Here is a 13,576-nt window from a genome sequence, read left to right as displayed (position 1 = left end):
GAATTTTGCATTTTTTAATTTTTTCTTATAAAGTATAAAGGATTTAATAAAATTTCCACTAAATTTCATTTTACTTTCACTCGTGCTTCGACATATTGAAAACACTTTTGAATCATTCTCTTCAGGCCCGTCGCACTGGGGCAACGACTACAAGACGTGTTTGGGGAAATACCAGTCTCCCATCGACATAGAGGAGAGCAGCGTTAAAATTTCCAGCTTTCCGCCGCTGAAATTTTCTAGCATTGAGAATTCCCATGCGGCTTATATGATAAATAATGGCCACACAGGTATGAAGTAACAAGGTCAAAATATTGGCGAGTACATGCACAGTAACTACACACCTAGTTTGTTAAAATGCAGAGTGTATACATACTACTTATAAGACAAAGGAAAAAGAGGAAAAATATTTCCCAATAGAAAATTATCGCATTGTTCAACTGATTGCTAAAAGACAAATGAAAGGAGACTTTATCAAGAGAAACGTGAAAAATTATAATGAAAGAGCGATGTTAAAAAAAAAAGTACAAGATTTCTTCTGATAATTGTTTCACAACAAGATAATCATCGAGAAAATGTACATCAAGTATAACGTGATTCAAATGGATATACAATTAATAACATTGTCACACTATAGATAGCCTATGAGCACATATAATGCCAGTTTAACAATCAATAATTCCCGTATGCTACCCGCTAGCTCAAGTAAAAGATATTACACTATTCGATTAGAATACAAATTCTATTATTTCGATGCTTCATCGCGCGCCATCTTATTGGAACATGTTGACTCACTACTAAATAAAAAGATAGTGAACATCGTGTAGAAGTATGCGAACCGGGTAATTAAACATTCTGTGCAAGTTTTTTTTTTGTTTTTCAACAACCGCAGGAAGAACGTAGAATTTTTAAAACGTTTCTTTTGCATTTTCTAGCAATGTAGAGAATTTCAAAGTCCGATTAGAACCCGTTGTACAAGTATCGATCATTTCGATTGTTTCGAGCGTTTCTCAAACGTAACTCTTATCCTTGAACAGCTGCAAATTAACGTTGATTATTGTACGTCATAGACGATGTCTCGTTGCAATTAAGATATACCTTCAAGGAATCGAGCGTTTTAGAAAAATGATCGAAAATAGGATATTTCGTTTTAGGAACAATTTTTTTATTTTTTAATATAATCTATCGATATCTATATATGATTCGTCGTTTCAGTGATGATCCAGAGTTTCGATCCTAACGTGCCCATGATATCTGGAGGACCCATCAAGGACCCATACGTTTTTCAACAATTGCATTTTCATTGGGGACAAAACGACGAATTAGGATCTGAAGATCTTATCAATAATCATTCGTTTTCCATGGAGGTGCACGCTGTTTTTTGGAAGAAGGAATACGGTTCATCGGAGGAGGCAATGAAACATCCTGATGGCCTCACTGTACTTGGATATTTATACCAGGTAACTGTAAAATATTGACAGAATACACATTATTGTGGCGTAAATACACGTGTTAATCGAATCTATTAATATGCAAATTTCAGAATGGCTAAAAATATTGGAAGAAGAATTTTCCTTTTTTTTTGTTATAATTTACGCAAACGTGTGTTTGCTTTCACAGTTAGTGATACGTTAAATCAGTTGTGTAAATCGCACATATGCGTCGCTAACTACGCCTATATATGTACATGTATCATTCCTTAACACTCTTCTGGCGTGTATTATGGATCTATTTTAGATTGTTTCGGAAAACCTGGATAGAGTTCGAAATGTGAGCGGTATCGCGAAAAAATAAATGAACATGGAATGGATATATATTCGTGGATCTCGTTTCTTAAAAATAGACACGCTTTGAAACACACATTCCTTTGCCTTCGATCACGCCTGATTTTTCATTCGATCGAATACACGCTCTTTCGATTTGTTAACACGATCAATTATTGTTGCGTTGGAATAATACAAGTGGTGAAACAATTGAAAAAATATGTATATGTTGCAGGTCACGGATAAGCCGAATCCAACTTTCGAATCAATCGTTTCGCAAATGCAGGAAATAGCCACTGTTGGCAGTAATGTAACAATAAACGATACCGGTCTTCTCAGCAAATTGGTCGCGCCCGATCTTACATCAGCGGAACATTATTTTACATATAAGGGATCATTGACCACACCTCCTTGCCTCGAGATAGTTCAATGGATCGATTTCATACAGCCTCAACATCTTTCCCATGAACAGGTATTCCGAACGTTATTGAGTTTAACGTAAATTTTTTCAGCACGTCTGACGAAAGGGTGCTTTCAAGGTATTTGGTCAAACGTTAACGTCGTCTAACAGTAAATAAGAAAAACCGTGCGAATGTATTCTGCAAATGCTTCCTCTTGACGTCATGACCATTCAAATTTGATTATTATTAGCCTTCTGCAGGAGAAAGTAGTTCGTTTGAATGTTAAAGAAAATTATTTTTCCTCGAGGAACTGCTGAACATGTTAGAAAATTAATAGGTTTTCAAATGTAGAAGTTGAAGTAAAAAAAGAAGTACAAAGAAGTTATTTTTGCCTTAAGTTTGTTTTTATTTTTACCATTAATTTCTGCAATTATGCAAAGTCAAAATTGTATTTCTTATAAATTTTATCGTGATTGTAAATTGTTTATACGTGCTTAATTCATTTTTAGATAGCTGCGTTCCGCAGTATTCAATCCATCGATGGAACAAATTTAACGCATAATTTCCGGCCAGTGCAACCATTAGACGGTAGAACAGTTTATCGTAACAGCCCAGCCACGGAAACGACTTCCGCGACTTCCGGAGCTGTGAATACGACAGTAACTTCTGAAACGACTGTGCCATCAACTGCTGGAACGATTAGTACATCGACGGTTTCTAAACAAACGACCGCTGCAACACATCCTCCCACGACAAAAGTGGCCAAGGATCCAGAAGCGGCTATTCCATCAACTAAGAGTACGAGTACTGAAACGCCAACAGTAACCCCTTTGAACGGTCAAAAAAGCGATCAACATTCTGGACAACAAAGCATGTGGACAGTATCTCGTTCGTATCTTTTTTTTATTTATTATATTGTGTTTTCATTGACTGAGAATTACTAATATTCTACAGTATGTGTATAATACTGTAAAATATTATACCTGGAAATAATTGAAAATAGAAAAATTTACAAAGTTTAAAAAGTGTTGTAAATCTTAGTGAAACACATTACACAGTATAGCAAATATTTATTCATTAATTATTCTTTTTTATTTTTGTTGCAGCATTTGCAGTGATACTTGGAATCATCTGTCTTTTATCGTATCAGTAATTCACTGGAAGCTCTAGTCAATTACTTTGACTGTACACATAATCCAAAGTAACCAATAACCCTTAAATAAGTATTTATATAATACATTTTCTTATGAAAGAGGTATTATTTATATTCTTTGAAACATCTATACTCAAAGATTTTATTATCTAGGACATTTATGCTAGATAAGAGTGAAAATATATATTTTTATTATTTTTGATTACATGTGGACTAGCAACTTTTAATTCTAGAAATATCTTAAATATTGTATATATGTACACTTAAAATCTATTCTTATATATATAAAGTATACTGTATTGAAGAAGCTTGTGATTTAGATAATAATAAATGTAATTATTACCAATACAAGTTATTGTTTTCAACTGTTATTGTTATTGTTTCAAAACTATTTAAATTTCACAATATAAAAATATATAAAAATTATTGAGAATATCAGGTAGGTGAATTTGTTTGATCTTTAGTTGCCATATTCACAACAGCAGCTAAATCATGTTGCCCTTGTTTGAGACGATCTCTTATTAGTTCTGCTATTGCTTTTTGAGTTCTCCTTTCCAATTTTTCTAATTTCTTAGCAACATCTCGCTTCAAATCCCAATCAGGTTTCCTAGGAGCGAGATTGCTAATATCCTAAAGAATTATAATTAAATAAACGTCACATGACAACAAATATTTTGACCTATAACTGTCACTTACAAGTTCCTCAATAACAACTTTCGTATTCGCAGCGCTTAATTGATCCTGTACTTCCGCTTCTACGTTTCCTGGTTTTGCACTATCTAATACCTTATCCTTCAAACTTTCATCCTGTGGTTTGTAACTTCGAAACTTTGGTCTGGCATGATCAAGTAAATAAACACGATAAGTGTCGAACTTTGGAGGCTAGGTGAGGTTAGATTCGGAAACACTTTGGTAAGACCTAAAAACTCACTTTGGTAATTTACTAGCAATTTCACTTTTGTTTTCCTTGCCATCCTCACTCTTCCTCTTTAATGCTTGCAGACGTTCCTTTCTTTTTAAAGCTTCCTCTTCTAACGAGCCTATCTTGTTTTCCGCCATACTTGTTTTGTTACGGTTTATCATAGATGGCGTAGTGACATTGTACCTACTTCACACTTCCGTAACAGGTGTGAAATTGAATATTATTCTTTTACATTGTTTAAGTTTGGACTCTAAATTATTGTAGAGCGAATAATACATGTAGAGGATATAACTAAGTTCAGATTATAAGGTTACATAATTATACAATTTGCTATTGCAAATAAAAATGATTTATTAAAAGATATATCATTTGTGAAAGCTGTAGATGTAGGTCGAATATTTACAAAAATATGAACGACGTATTATTTTTTTTTTAACGAATTAGTTTATTAACATTTTTACAGAAGTTCATACATTTTGGCGTCTGATAAATTACAAGCAAAACTTGTCGATTATATCTAACGTATTACCTACGTATCCTAATGTTATATTAATTTGTAACATAAATTCAAGTCTTGACACACATTTAGAAACGACTTGCACGCTTACGTGCTTTTATTGTATGCAAATTTTGCTTCTTTCTTCTCGCATACAGTGCATCCAACACACGTTTCGCATTTATTTTAATCCACATGAATAATCCTCGAAATTTTATACGCGAATAAAAATTTAACCGAGAGAAAATGATTATTTCGTACATTACAGCAACTACTTAAATTTCATTTTCAACACTGACAATAAATTTTTTCAATTAAATAGTCATATGAGCATATATTAATTATACAACAAATAATTAGGTATTACGCGTAGTATAAAATAAATTTGAAATATATTAAATATAGTAATACAACTAAAACAGTAATATGTATTAGTAGATTACAACGTACTAATTATACTACATTATAACAATAATTCGCTCAAGTAACAATTTAACAAAAAAATTCGTTGAACAAAAGAAACAAGAAGAAAGAAACCAAGAGAAATAACGCGCACTTTTGCGAAAATTGAAATAATCATAAAAGACGTTTCGTTAATAAGTAATAACTTAACAGCACGACGTGAAAATTATAACCAACGTGAAACACCACTAATTCAGCGTACCGGTGAAAAGTGGGAACCAATTAACTCGTCATTTTGTGAATATCGATTCACCATTCGCCAACCCCCAAGACAGGAGATCTATCGATCCAGTGGTCGGAGAGAAATCACGAATCTATGCCAAACGTGTCTCTCGTGGCGAAAGTTTATTTACAGTCGACGAGGTATTTTCAATCCCAAAGCGCGGCCGGATGCACGATTTTGCGAGACCCTTGATCTCAGAAGAGTTGAATTCCTCCAACGTCCCGTATCTAGCTCCTCTAAACCTAGTACATCTAGATAAATAATTAATAGTCGACGATCAAAATCTGGCCGAGATTTACCGTGTGTGAGATGGTTGTTCGTTGTTGCAGAAATATCTTATACCGACTGTCGTAGAAAACGGTCGATCTTAACGTAATATTTTAGGTTAGTTCTTTCTCAAATTTACTCGAGTTTTAGGGAAAAGTTATGACGTGGACGACAAATATGTAGCTTGGGCTCTGATTAGGTTATGTTCGTAAAGTAAATAAATTTGTTTTGTAAAATAAATTCTTTTGCCAACAATTAGAAGTGTTTAAGAAAATATTTTGGATTATTTGCAATAGTTACATCTTCAGAAAGTTCAAAAAAATAGTGATGCGAGCGTATTTGAGGAAAGATCTCAGAAATATGGTTGCATTTTGTCAAGAATTTTGACTGTTACACATTTTTGTTGATTATATTAGGTTGATGGTAAATAAACTGTAGTTTTCTTAAAAGACATTAATCAAGTTAAATTTCTTACTTCTCACGTACTTAACGATTCTCACATTAAGCCTTAAAAAAGCTGTATATTAAAATTCATTTAAAAATAATATTCTACCAAAAACTACTCTTGACATAGCAACATAATTTATCCAAATACACTCTCGTTCATAAATATTAGAACACTTACTGAACATGAAGCAAACCTAAACAGTCGTTAGAAAATTATTAAAATCCTAAAACAATGATTCACTCTGAAATCTCATATTATAACAAGTACGTATATTTTTACTAACACAATAATACTAACTTTGCAAAGAAATGTAATTTAATATTTTTCATACGAACGTAAAAGAGTGCCCTAAAATACTTACGAACGACAATGTTAAATTTCAATCTGTCATTTATTTTCCATCAATCCTAACTGAACTATCGTACTCGTTAAACCTGTATAATGTTTTCCAGATCACTCGACCTCCCTTTTCCTGCACGTCTTACAGTTATAATAATTACCATTACGATTTAAGAAGACCGTGAAATCCGCTTATAATATCTCCCTGCTAAATTCCGTTGACTAAAGTCGGCGTACATAGAAACCGGTCCACGGACTACAAAAGTAATTTCACGGTATTCGGATCTCTATGATTGAGCATGTTTCATATGGACACCGTGATGAAACCTGGTAGTATAATAACAGAAAACGTAGGAAAGAGGAAAGGAAAGGAAAGAAGAAGAAGAGGAAGAAGAAAAAAATAAAGAAGCGAAATATCGAAGATAGGAAGCAAAAGGATCGTGCGATTATGTACAGAATATCTGCGTGTTGCAACGCGGATTTAGGCTTATGTAATGCGAGCGTGTCTGGTGCAAACGGTGAATTGTAGGTTTAAAATGTTCTCGATTCTAATTAATATCATTATGATCTTTTAAGGACTTCCTTATTACGAGTGAGGACGCGTTGGAAAGTCGCGTTTTTCTTCGGGAATCATTGCGATCCCACGCACGTTGGAACGCGTACATTGCACGGTTGTTATGCGAACGTTTCGGTTCGATTTCACTTAGAATTGTCTGAGATTACACTCGTGCTAGTTGATTACAATACATCCGACGCATTCCATTGACCGAATCTTCTGTCTGATTGAACAGACAACCTTTTACGGTTTTTCTTTTCTTCTTGAATGATTAGGTGAACTGGTATTGGAAAATTAATGTTAATTAACCTGTTAACTGTGTTCAGAAATTTGATCTTTCTAGTTTATAATTAACAAAATGTAAGAATTATAACCAATCACTTGCTTTTTCTTCTTGCAAATATGACTGTGCTCAATAGAGGCATAATAGTATAATTAAAAATGAACAATTTCTCAGTAAATAAATTATTTTGTTCCACGTTTTGGCTCATAAGTTAACTCATCTTACACAGTTAACAGGTTAATCCTTTCTGTTTGACAATGAATTAGCTGTGAATGGCAAAGAAATTTGTAAAATATGAATTACATGTATGTTTGGATTAGAATGACGAAAAATGTTGAAAGTCCGTGGTAACTGAGACGCGATTGCGAGTTAATGAAACTTTGACAGTCTATCTGGTATGCATGCATTGAGAAAGTTTCCTCACGGTGTTCTTATCTCCTGATTGCAGCTGATACATGTACGCTGAAACTTGGATTTGCAATTTAAACGAAGAATTAAGTGAAAGAGATACTCAGGAAAAAAGCACATAGATAAAATGTGAAACCTGAAGTGCAATCTAAGCTGATGATCAAACTAAATACAGACCAGAATCAAATTTCAACAATATATCAAAAGAACAGTGCTTAAAAGCTTATAAGTACTTACAATCTTCTTCTGCACTATCAAATTCTAAGCAAAAGATTGTAATTTCTTTCATTTCATTTAAGCCAAAAGTAAGCCTCTGAGTATCAAATTATTCACACAGTATAAGTACATAAAATTTTCTTCTACACTGTCAAATTCTAAGCAGAAGATGCAATTTCTCTTTTCATTTGAGCCAAAAGTAGATTTCCGAGTGTCAGGCTATTCACACGGCGTGGATGAACGCATGAAACAAAATGGGCTTCTCCACCACACCCCAGAGAAATATTTCGTGCGAAGCGCACCGGTTCCGAAACGAGGAAGGTGATTGAGGAGGATCAAGAAGGGAAAAAGTGAGAGCTCGATTTCACCTTGCTAATATCGTCCTGCAGCGACTGTACATGACTCGTCTAGCCCCAGCATCCGTTTCCATACTTCACGCGGACGTATTCCCGAACGATGAAGCAGCTGGATTCGTCATGAATTGCAGATTATTCTTGTTCGACACGGCGCCCACGTTCAGGGCCAACACTTTGGAGACAATATTCAGATCCTCGTTGTTACCGATACCCTGCACGTTGCTCAAATCACCAGCGATTCCAGATTGATACAGAAGATGTTGGATCTGTTTCGCCGGTGTCGGAGGCTTCGTTTGTCTGTACTGCGTGAACGGATGGTAGTAATTCGCAGGTGTTCTTTGCTGTACGTTGAAACCGAAGTTGTTTCTACTAGGTGTAACCTTGTTGTCTTCGTTAAATCCAAAGTTTCCAATAGCATTGAAGGCTTCCTGTCGATTGAATCTCCCCGTGGGAGATATAGAAGGCTGGAAATCATTGGAGAACGAGCTGAAGCTCTGTTGCAGTTTCTGCTGATGCTGCTGCGGTTGCTGCAATTGCTGATGCTGCTGTGGTTGCTGCAACTGCTGATGCTGTTGTGGTTGCTGCAGCTGCTGCAACTGTTGCTGAGTTAGCGGTTGAAGCTGTTGCTGAGAAAGCTGATGCTGAGGCAGCTGTTGCTGCTGACGGAATGGCTGCAGGCGTGGCGGATCCTGCTGGAAGATCGGCTGGAAAGGAGGTGGTCCAGCAACGTTGGGCACTTCCAGTGCCAAGCTAGGCTGTAGATGGACATTCGAATCAACAGGTGGTTGGAACGACAGGAGGCTGTTGCTCTGCTCGAAGAAGAATTGCTTCTGCGGAGGAGGACGTTGAGGTTGGAAACGATTCAGCCTCTGTTCTTCGTATTTGAAACGTTGCTCCTCTAATTGCTTGATCCTTTGCTCCTCCAACCTCTTAAGTTTGGCTTGTTCCTCTAACTGTTTGATTCTAGCTTGTTCCTGCAGGTAATACTGTTGATATTGCTTCTGTCTGATCTGCTGTTCATACAGTTGCTGCTGCCTGGCTAGGAATTGCGTTTGATGAAGCTGTTGTTGCTGAAGCTCTGCTAGTTGCTTCTCCAAGAGCTGCTGTTTAAATTCTAACTGCTCCTGAAGAGTCAAGGCTTGTCCATCGTTGGGCGATCTGAAGATTGGTACCACGCTTTTGGGTATGCCTTGTTCATCTTGCTGGACGGTGAACGCAGCAACCAGAGGTGCCTGGAAGATTTTAACCTCCTCGGTTTTGTCTTTTGCATCGCTAGAAGGTGTTACTGTCAAGTTATTGCTGGGCGAAGTTGGAGTAGGTCCTTCGATCGGCTTCTGAGAAACTATTGGATTCACTGCTGTAATTCCATTGCTGCTACTTCTCGCGAGGCTCTCTGAGATCAGCGTTGCTGGCTTCAACGTCAGGCTCTCCACTTTGTCCACGGCGAACGTGTTCACAGACGCCTGAGCGATCTTCTCTTTCTGCTGCAAATTGGCCTCAGTTTTGGCACCGAAGATCGCCTGATTTTTCTCCGGTAGTATCACGTTCTGAACGTGAAAGCTTCTGGCGTCGTCCTGCGAGGCTTTCTCGATGTTCATCGCTGGCGCCTTCAGGGTTACGTATCGAACAGCTTCGACGAAGCTCGAGTTTTGTAGTTTGTCCTCGCTAGGTGTGTCCTCGTCGCCTGGGAAACTCTTGAACGAGAACGCAGCCTTTTGAAGGTTCACATCTTTGCTCGGATTGTCATGTAGCACTGCTTCGTAGGCTGTTGTGTCTCTCTGAGCGATATTCTCCGGTTGTTCTTTGTGCTGCTCCGCGGATTCTGTCTCCAAGTCGGTTAGAGCTTTCAATAAAGCTCGACGAAGATTTTTGTCCAGTTTTATCGGGGCTTGGGTGGCATCCAAACCTGTGCCAGAGATCTCTGGCACTTGAGATCTCGTCAGCGTGACCGACACGGTCGCCAATAGAAGCACTAGCGTTACCTAAAAAATCACATCGATATTTTCCAGTTGAAAAAAAATGTAAAATGAGAAACTTAATTTTTTTTTTTGGCTAATTTTTGAAGTGGAAATTTTTTGATATGACGAATAATGAGTGCAATGTAATTTGCAGAAAATAGTATATTTCGTGTCTTGAGAATTGGAAGAATTGGGATATAAAATATTTTTGGAAGAGTTGGAATATAAAATATTTTTGTTTGCATAAATTATTCAACGTAAAATATTCCGTAATATACATATTTGAAGTGTTCTATATTTCAAACGTAAAAATAATTTAGATAGAAATTTAAAAATTATTACAAAAATTCCCGAGAAGTCTCGGCCCTTATTCCAAAATTCCACTAACTTTGAATTCATTATGAATTCGAGATTCGAAATGGAAAGGATCTGAAAGTTACTACGCATACATACATATAGATAAACACGATCGAAAAGGTGGAAATTTATTATGCCAGTTTCCGGCTGTAATTAATTGATTGAAGAGCATCAGTTCATAAATTTACGCGACGTGCATGCATAAATCTTGTTAAACACCCTAAACGTTTTGCAACTGACAAGCAATTTTCTCTTTTTTTCTTCTCTTTTAGTATCGCTGTCCCGTGAAACTTTCTGCATGTTTTACATAATTATTAAAAAAGTATGTCTATAAACACGCGAGAAATTGAATAAACATGTTTAAGGATGGTATAATGAACTATCAACAGACTCTTAAAAAAGAATAAAAATAAAAACTACTTTAAAAACTATTTTTAAAAAAAGTAAAAGCTACTTTTTCCACTGAATCTAATTCTTAATATTGCAACAACAATCCACAAATGCAAATTGAATTACAAACAGAGCGAAATGCAAAATAAAATCGATAGCAAATAATCACGATCATTTAATACGAATATTTATTATAGTCTTCTTTGATATCTCTATTTCAGCGAATAACGATGAGCTCTCAACTCGAATCTCGATGGCCATTCATTGGCTATTCAAAGCATTACTCATCTATGGATAAATGTCAAAACGATCATCGACTGAAAGAAAGTTCCATTGTTAGAAATCGATAATAAACAGCGATAGAAATAAAGATTCGTCTAACTTCAACGTTTCTATGAATTAATCTCGTTGCGTAGAAATTTTAGACGTTTATGCGTAGAAAAGAAGAGTGTAAAACACGTTCCAAGCCCTTATGAAAGCAGGTTGTGTCACGGTATTTCAAAATTCTCGTATTCAAAATAAGAGATGATTTGCAAGAGGATGATATAGAAACGTTCGTAAATCATCAACAGTGAAAGTTGTCGAATTAATTAAAAAAAAAAAAAAAGGTTCATTCATGAAATTTCGAGATTTCCTAGTTATATGCTTGTGTGTCGGATGGGTGTGTTATTAAAAGGCGAAGAATGAAAAAAAAATATTGCAATACGAAATTTGAAATACAGGATGAATAAATTGTATGGAAAATTATTAGTTTGCTGGGAATTCAATTGCAACACGCTTCTATTTACCACATTATTGTGGCAACAGGTGTCGATCATTTTTCGATTGTTTTTTTTATGTTGTGAGAATATTTAAATTTCTCATAGTGTTGCATTGTTCCTTTGATAATGTGTGCAGTTTTCTGAGTAAACTTTTAGGTTAACACTGTGCCAACGCATTAAGTCTACCATTTTACACATTAATTAATATTTCACTTCGTTATTCGAAGAAATTTTTATACTTTTTTCTGAGAATTATTTTTATAGTCCTTTCCAAGAATTATTTTCAAACTTTACATTGGTAATTTTCTTAATTTTTGTCAATTTTCCTGGAAATTTTTGAAAGTCTTATGCACGTTTTCAAAGAAAGTTAAGCAAATTAAGTTAAGATACAAAATTTATTTTTTGGATACTCCAACAATTTTTTAGAGCAAAGGATCTCTACTGCAAAAATTTCGAGAAACTTTAATTCATTAATTCAACCGCATCAAAATTAAAAAACAAAATTATCACATGTGAAAAGTACACAGAGTTTAAAAAATGTTACGTCAAGCTTTAAAGAACCTTAAAGACCAATATTCACTAAGTAACCAAAAAATCTGAAATAAAATTGAATCCAAAAATCGTCTGTTTTTTAAATTGTCGAAAACCAGAAGATTACATATTTCAAAAGAAATACTGCGTACAATAACCTTAGAAAAAAAATATACTGGTCGTAAAAGACGAATATTCCAAATATCAATTGCAAAAGAAGAATGAACATTAAACCTCTCACAACCAGAAAACACAATTTCAAATAAACTCTTCTCAATCATTCTTCGTTCAATTTTACAGTAAACCTTGTAGCGGTCAGCTACAGGCCACACTTGGCGCACAGATGGCGCCAGTTTATGACGGGCGCGCTAGCAAAAACTATTTTTGAGGAAACCGTTTTTAGCTGTTTAACTTTTCTTAAATATTACAAAGCATGTTTTTCGTAAAAACTTTCACCGACGGTCTCAATAGTAAATTGCCCCGTCATAAAACTAAGATTTCCGAAAGGTTTGCCGTACAGGGCCACGAGGCCGAACATGTACATATCATAGGTACCGAACCTAGAGAAAATTTCGCTGAGTTGCCAAGTCTCCGACGGCGAACTCGCCCCCCCACTAGAAAGCCTCGCTGTCCTGGAAAAAGGGCGCAAGGGGCAAGCGTAGGCTAAGTAACGAAATTCCTGATTGGTTAACCCGATGCATCGGTATTAACCAATTAGGAAAAGTAGTGAAGAGTGGAACAGGAAAAAGCTGGGGAGGCAGTCAGTCATTCTCTGACCTCTCGAGCCAGCAGGCAAAAATAAAAAGACTTCACAGAGTAATTGTGTGGGTGTATTTTACCCCGACCACGTTCCTTACATATCCGTCGAAGACCTACATGTGTGTAACGGAATATTGTATTTCAATGCAAGTATTTAGATAACGTTTTGTGTTAAAATCCTACAACCTTAAACCCAAAAAACGCAATTTCAACAATTTTAATAATTTCAAATAAATGTTTATCAATCATTCTTTACTAAACTTTACATTAAACCTTAAAATCAGAAAACATAATTTCGGCAATTTTAATAATTTCAAATAAACGCTCATTAATCGTTCGTTAAATTTTAACGAGCTCCATGTACCCTCGTCTTCCTCGGTTCCTCTATCATTAAAGAATTCGAACAATTAAAAGATGCGAGTACCGATACGCGGATACGTTTCACGGCTGGCCGTCTAAAACTGGAAGTGTAATAATAAAATTAGCTCGTTTCGATGTCAAGATCTTTGTCGACCTTCGCGTAGCGGAAA

General features: G+C 35.7%; 3 protein-coding genes across 3 annotated transcripts in view; 1 reads left to right on the top strand and 2 right to left on the bottom strand.

The window, feature by feature from the left end:
• LOC108577650 (carbonic anhydrase 2-like) overlaps nt 1-3,314 on the top strand; it is a 10,724-nt gene extending 7,410 nt beyond the window's left edge. Inside the window, exons 3-7 of the mRNA XM_017940829.1 lie at nt 126-287; nt 1,213-1,457; nt 1,996-2,232; nt 2,671-3,049; nt 3,268-3,314. Coding sequence (XP_017796318.1) covers nt 126-287; nt 1,213-1,457; nt 1,996-2,232; nt 2,671-3,049; nt 3,268-3,314 — 1,070 coding nt within the window. The remainder of the gene's footprint in view (nt 1-125; nt 288-1,212; nt 1,458-1,995; nt 2,233-2,670; nt 3,050-3,267) is intronic.
• Nucleotides 3,315-3,749: 435 nt separating this feature from the next.
• On the bottom strand, nt 3,750-4,373 carry LOC108577622 (coiled-coil domain-containing protein 12). Its single transcript, XM_017940798.1, has 3 exons — nt 4,246-4,373; nt 4,011-4,149; nt 3,750-3,944 (listed from the first exon to the last, which is right to left on the bottom strand). Exons 1-3 carry the CDS (start codon nt 4,371-4,373, stop codon nt 3,750-3,752), a joined length of 462 nt encoding a protein of 153 aa, XP_017796287.1.
• Nucleotides 4,374-8,367: 3,994 nt separating this feature from the next.
• LOC108577620 lies at nt 8,368-11,813 on the bottom strand. Its single transcript, XM_017940797.1, has 3 exons — nt 11,784-11,813; nt 8,954-10,272; nt 8,368-8,848 (listed from the first exon to the last, which is right to left on the bottom strand). The coding sequence occupies exons 1-3, from the start codon at nt 11,811-11,813 to the stop codon at nt 8,368-8,370; spliced, it is 1,830 nt and encodes a 609-aa protein (XP_017796286.1).
• Nucleotides 11,814-13,576: the final 1,763 nt, after the last annotated feature.

Source organism: Habropoda laboriosa, unplaced genomic scaffold (genome assembly GCF_001263275.1).
Source record: "Habropoda laboriosa isolate 0110345459 unplaced genomic scaffold, ASM126327v1 scaffold718, whole genome shotgun sequence".
NCBI classification, from domain to species: domain Eukaryota; kingdom Metazoa; phylum Arthropoda; class Insecta; order Hymenoptera; family Apidae; genus Habropoda; species Habropoda laboriosa.
This window is presented reverse-complemented; position numbering and strand designations above follow the sequence as displayed.

Bases quoted from the DNA above. Each gene is read 5' to 3' on its own strand.
- LOC108577620 (XM_017940797.1), bottom strand. From the start codon at position 11,813: ATGATCGACACCTGTTGCCACAATAATGTG. The intron at 10,273-11,783 runs GTAAATAGAAGC...GTGATTTTTTAG, and splicing joins CCTGTTGCCACAATAATGTG to GTAACGCTAGTGCTTCTATT. The intron at 8,849-8,953 runs TCAGCAGCAACA...GCATCAGCAGTT, and splicing joins CCACGCCTGCAGCCATTCCG to GCAGCAACCACAGCAGCATC.
- LOC108577622 (XM_017940798.1), bottom strand. From the start codon at position 4,373: ATGGCGGAAAACAAGATAGGCTCGTTAGAAGAGGAAGCTTTAAAAAGA. The intron at 4,150-4,245 runs GTGAGTTTTTAG...TGATCATGCCAG, and splicing joins ATTGCTAGTAAATTACCAAA to ACCAAAGTTTCGAAGTTACA. The intron at 3,945-4,010 runs GTAAGTGACAGT...ATAATTCTTTAG, and splicing joins AAGTTGTTATTGAGGAACTT to GATATTAGCAATCTCGCTCC.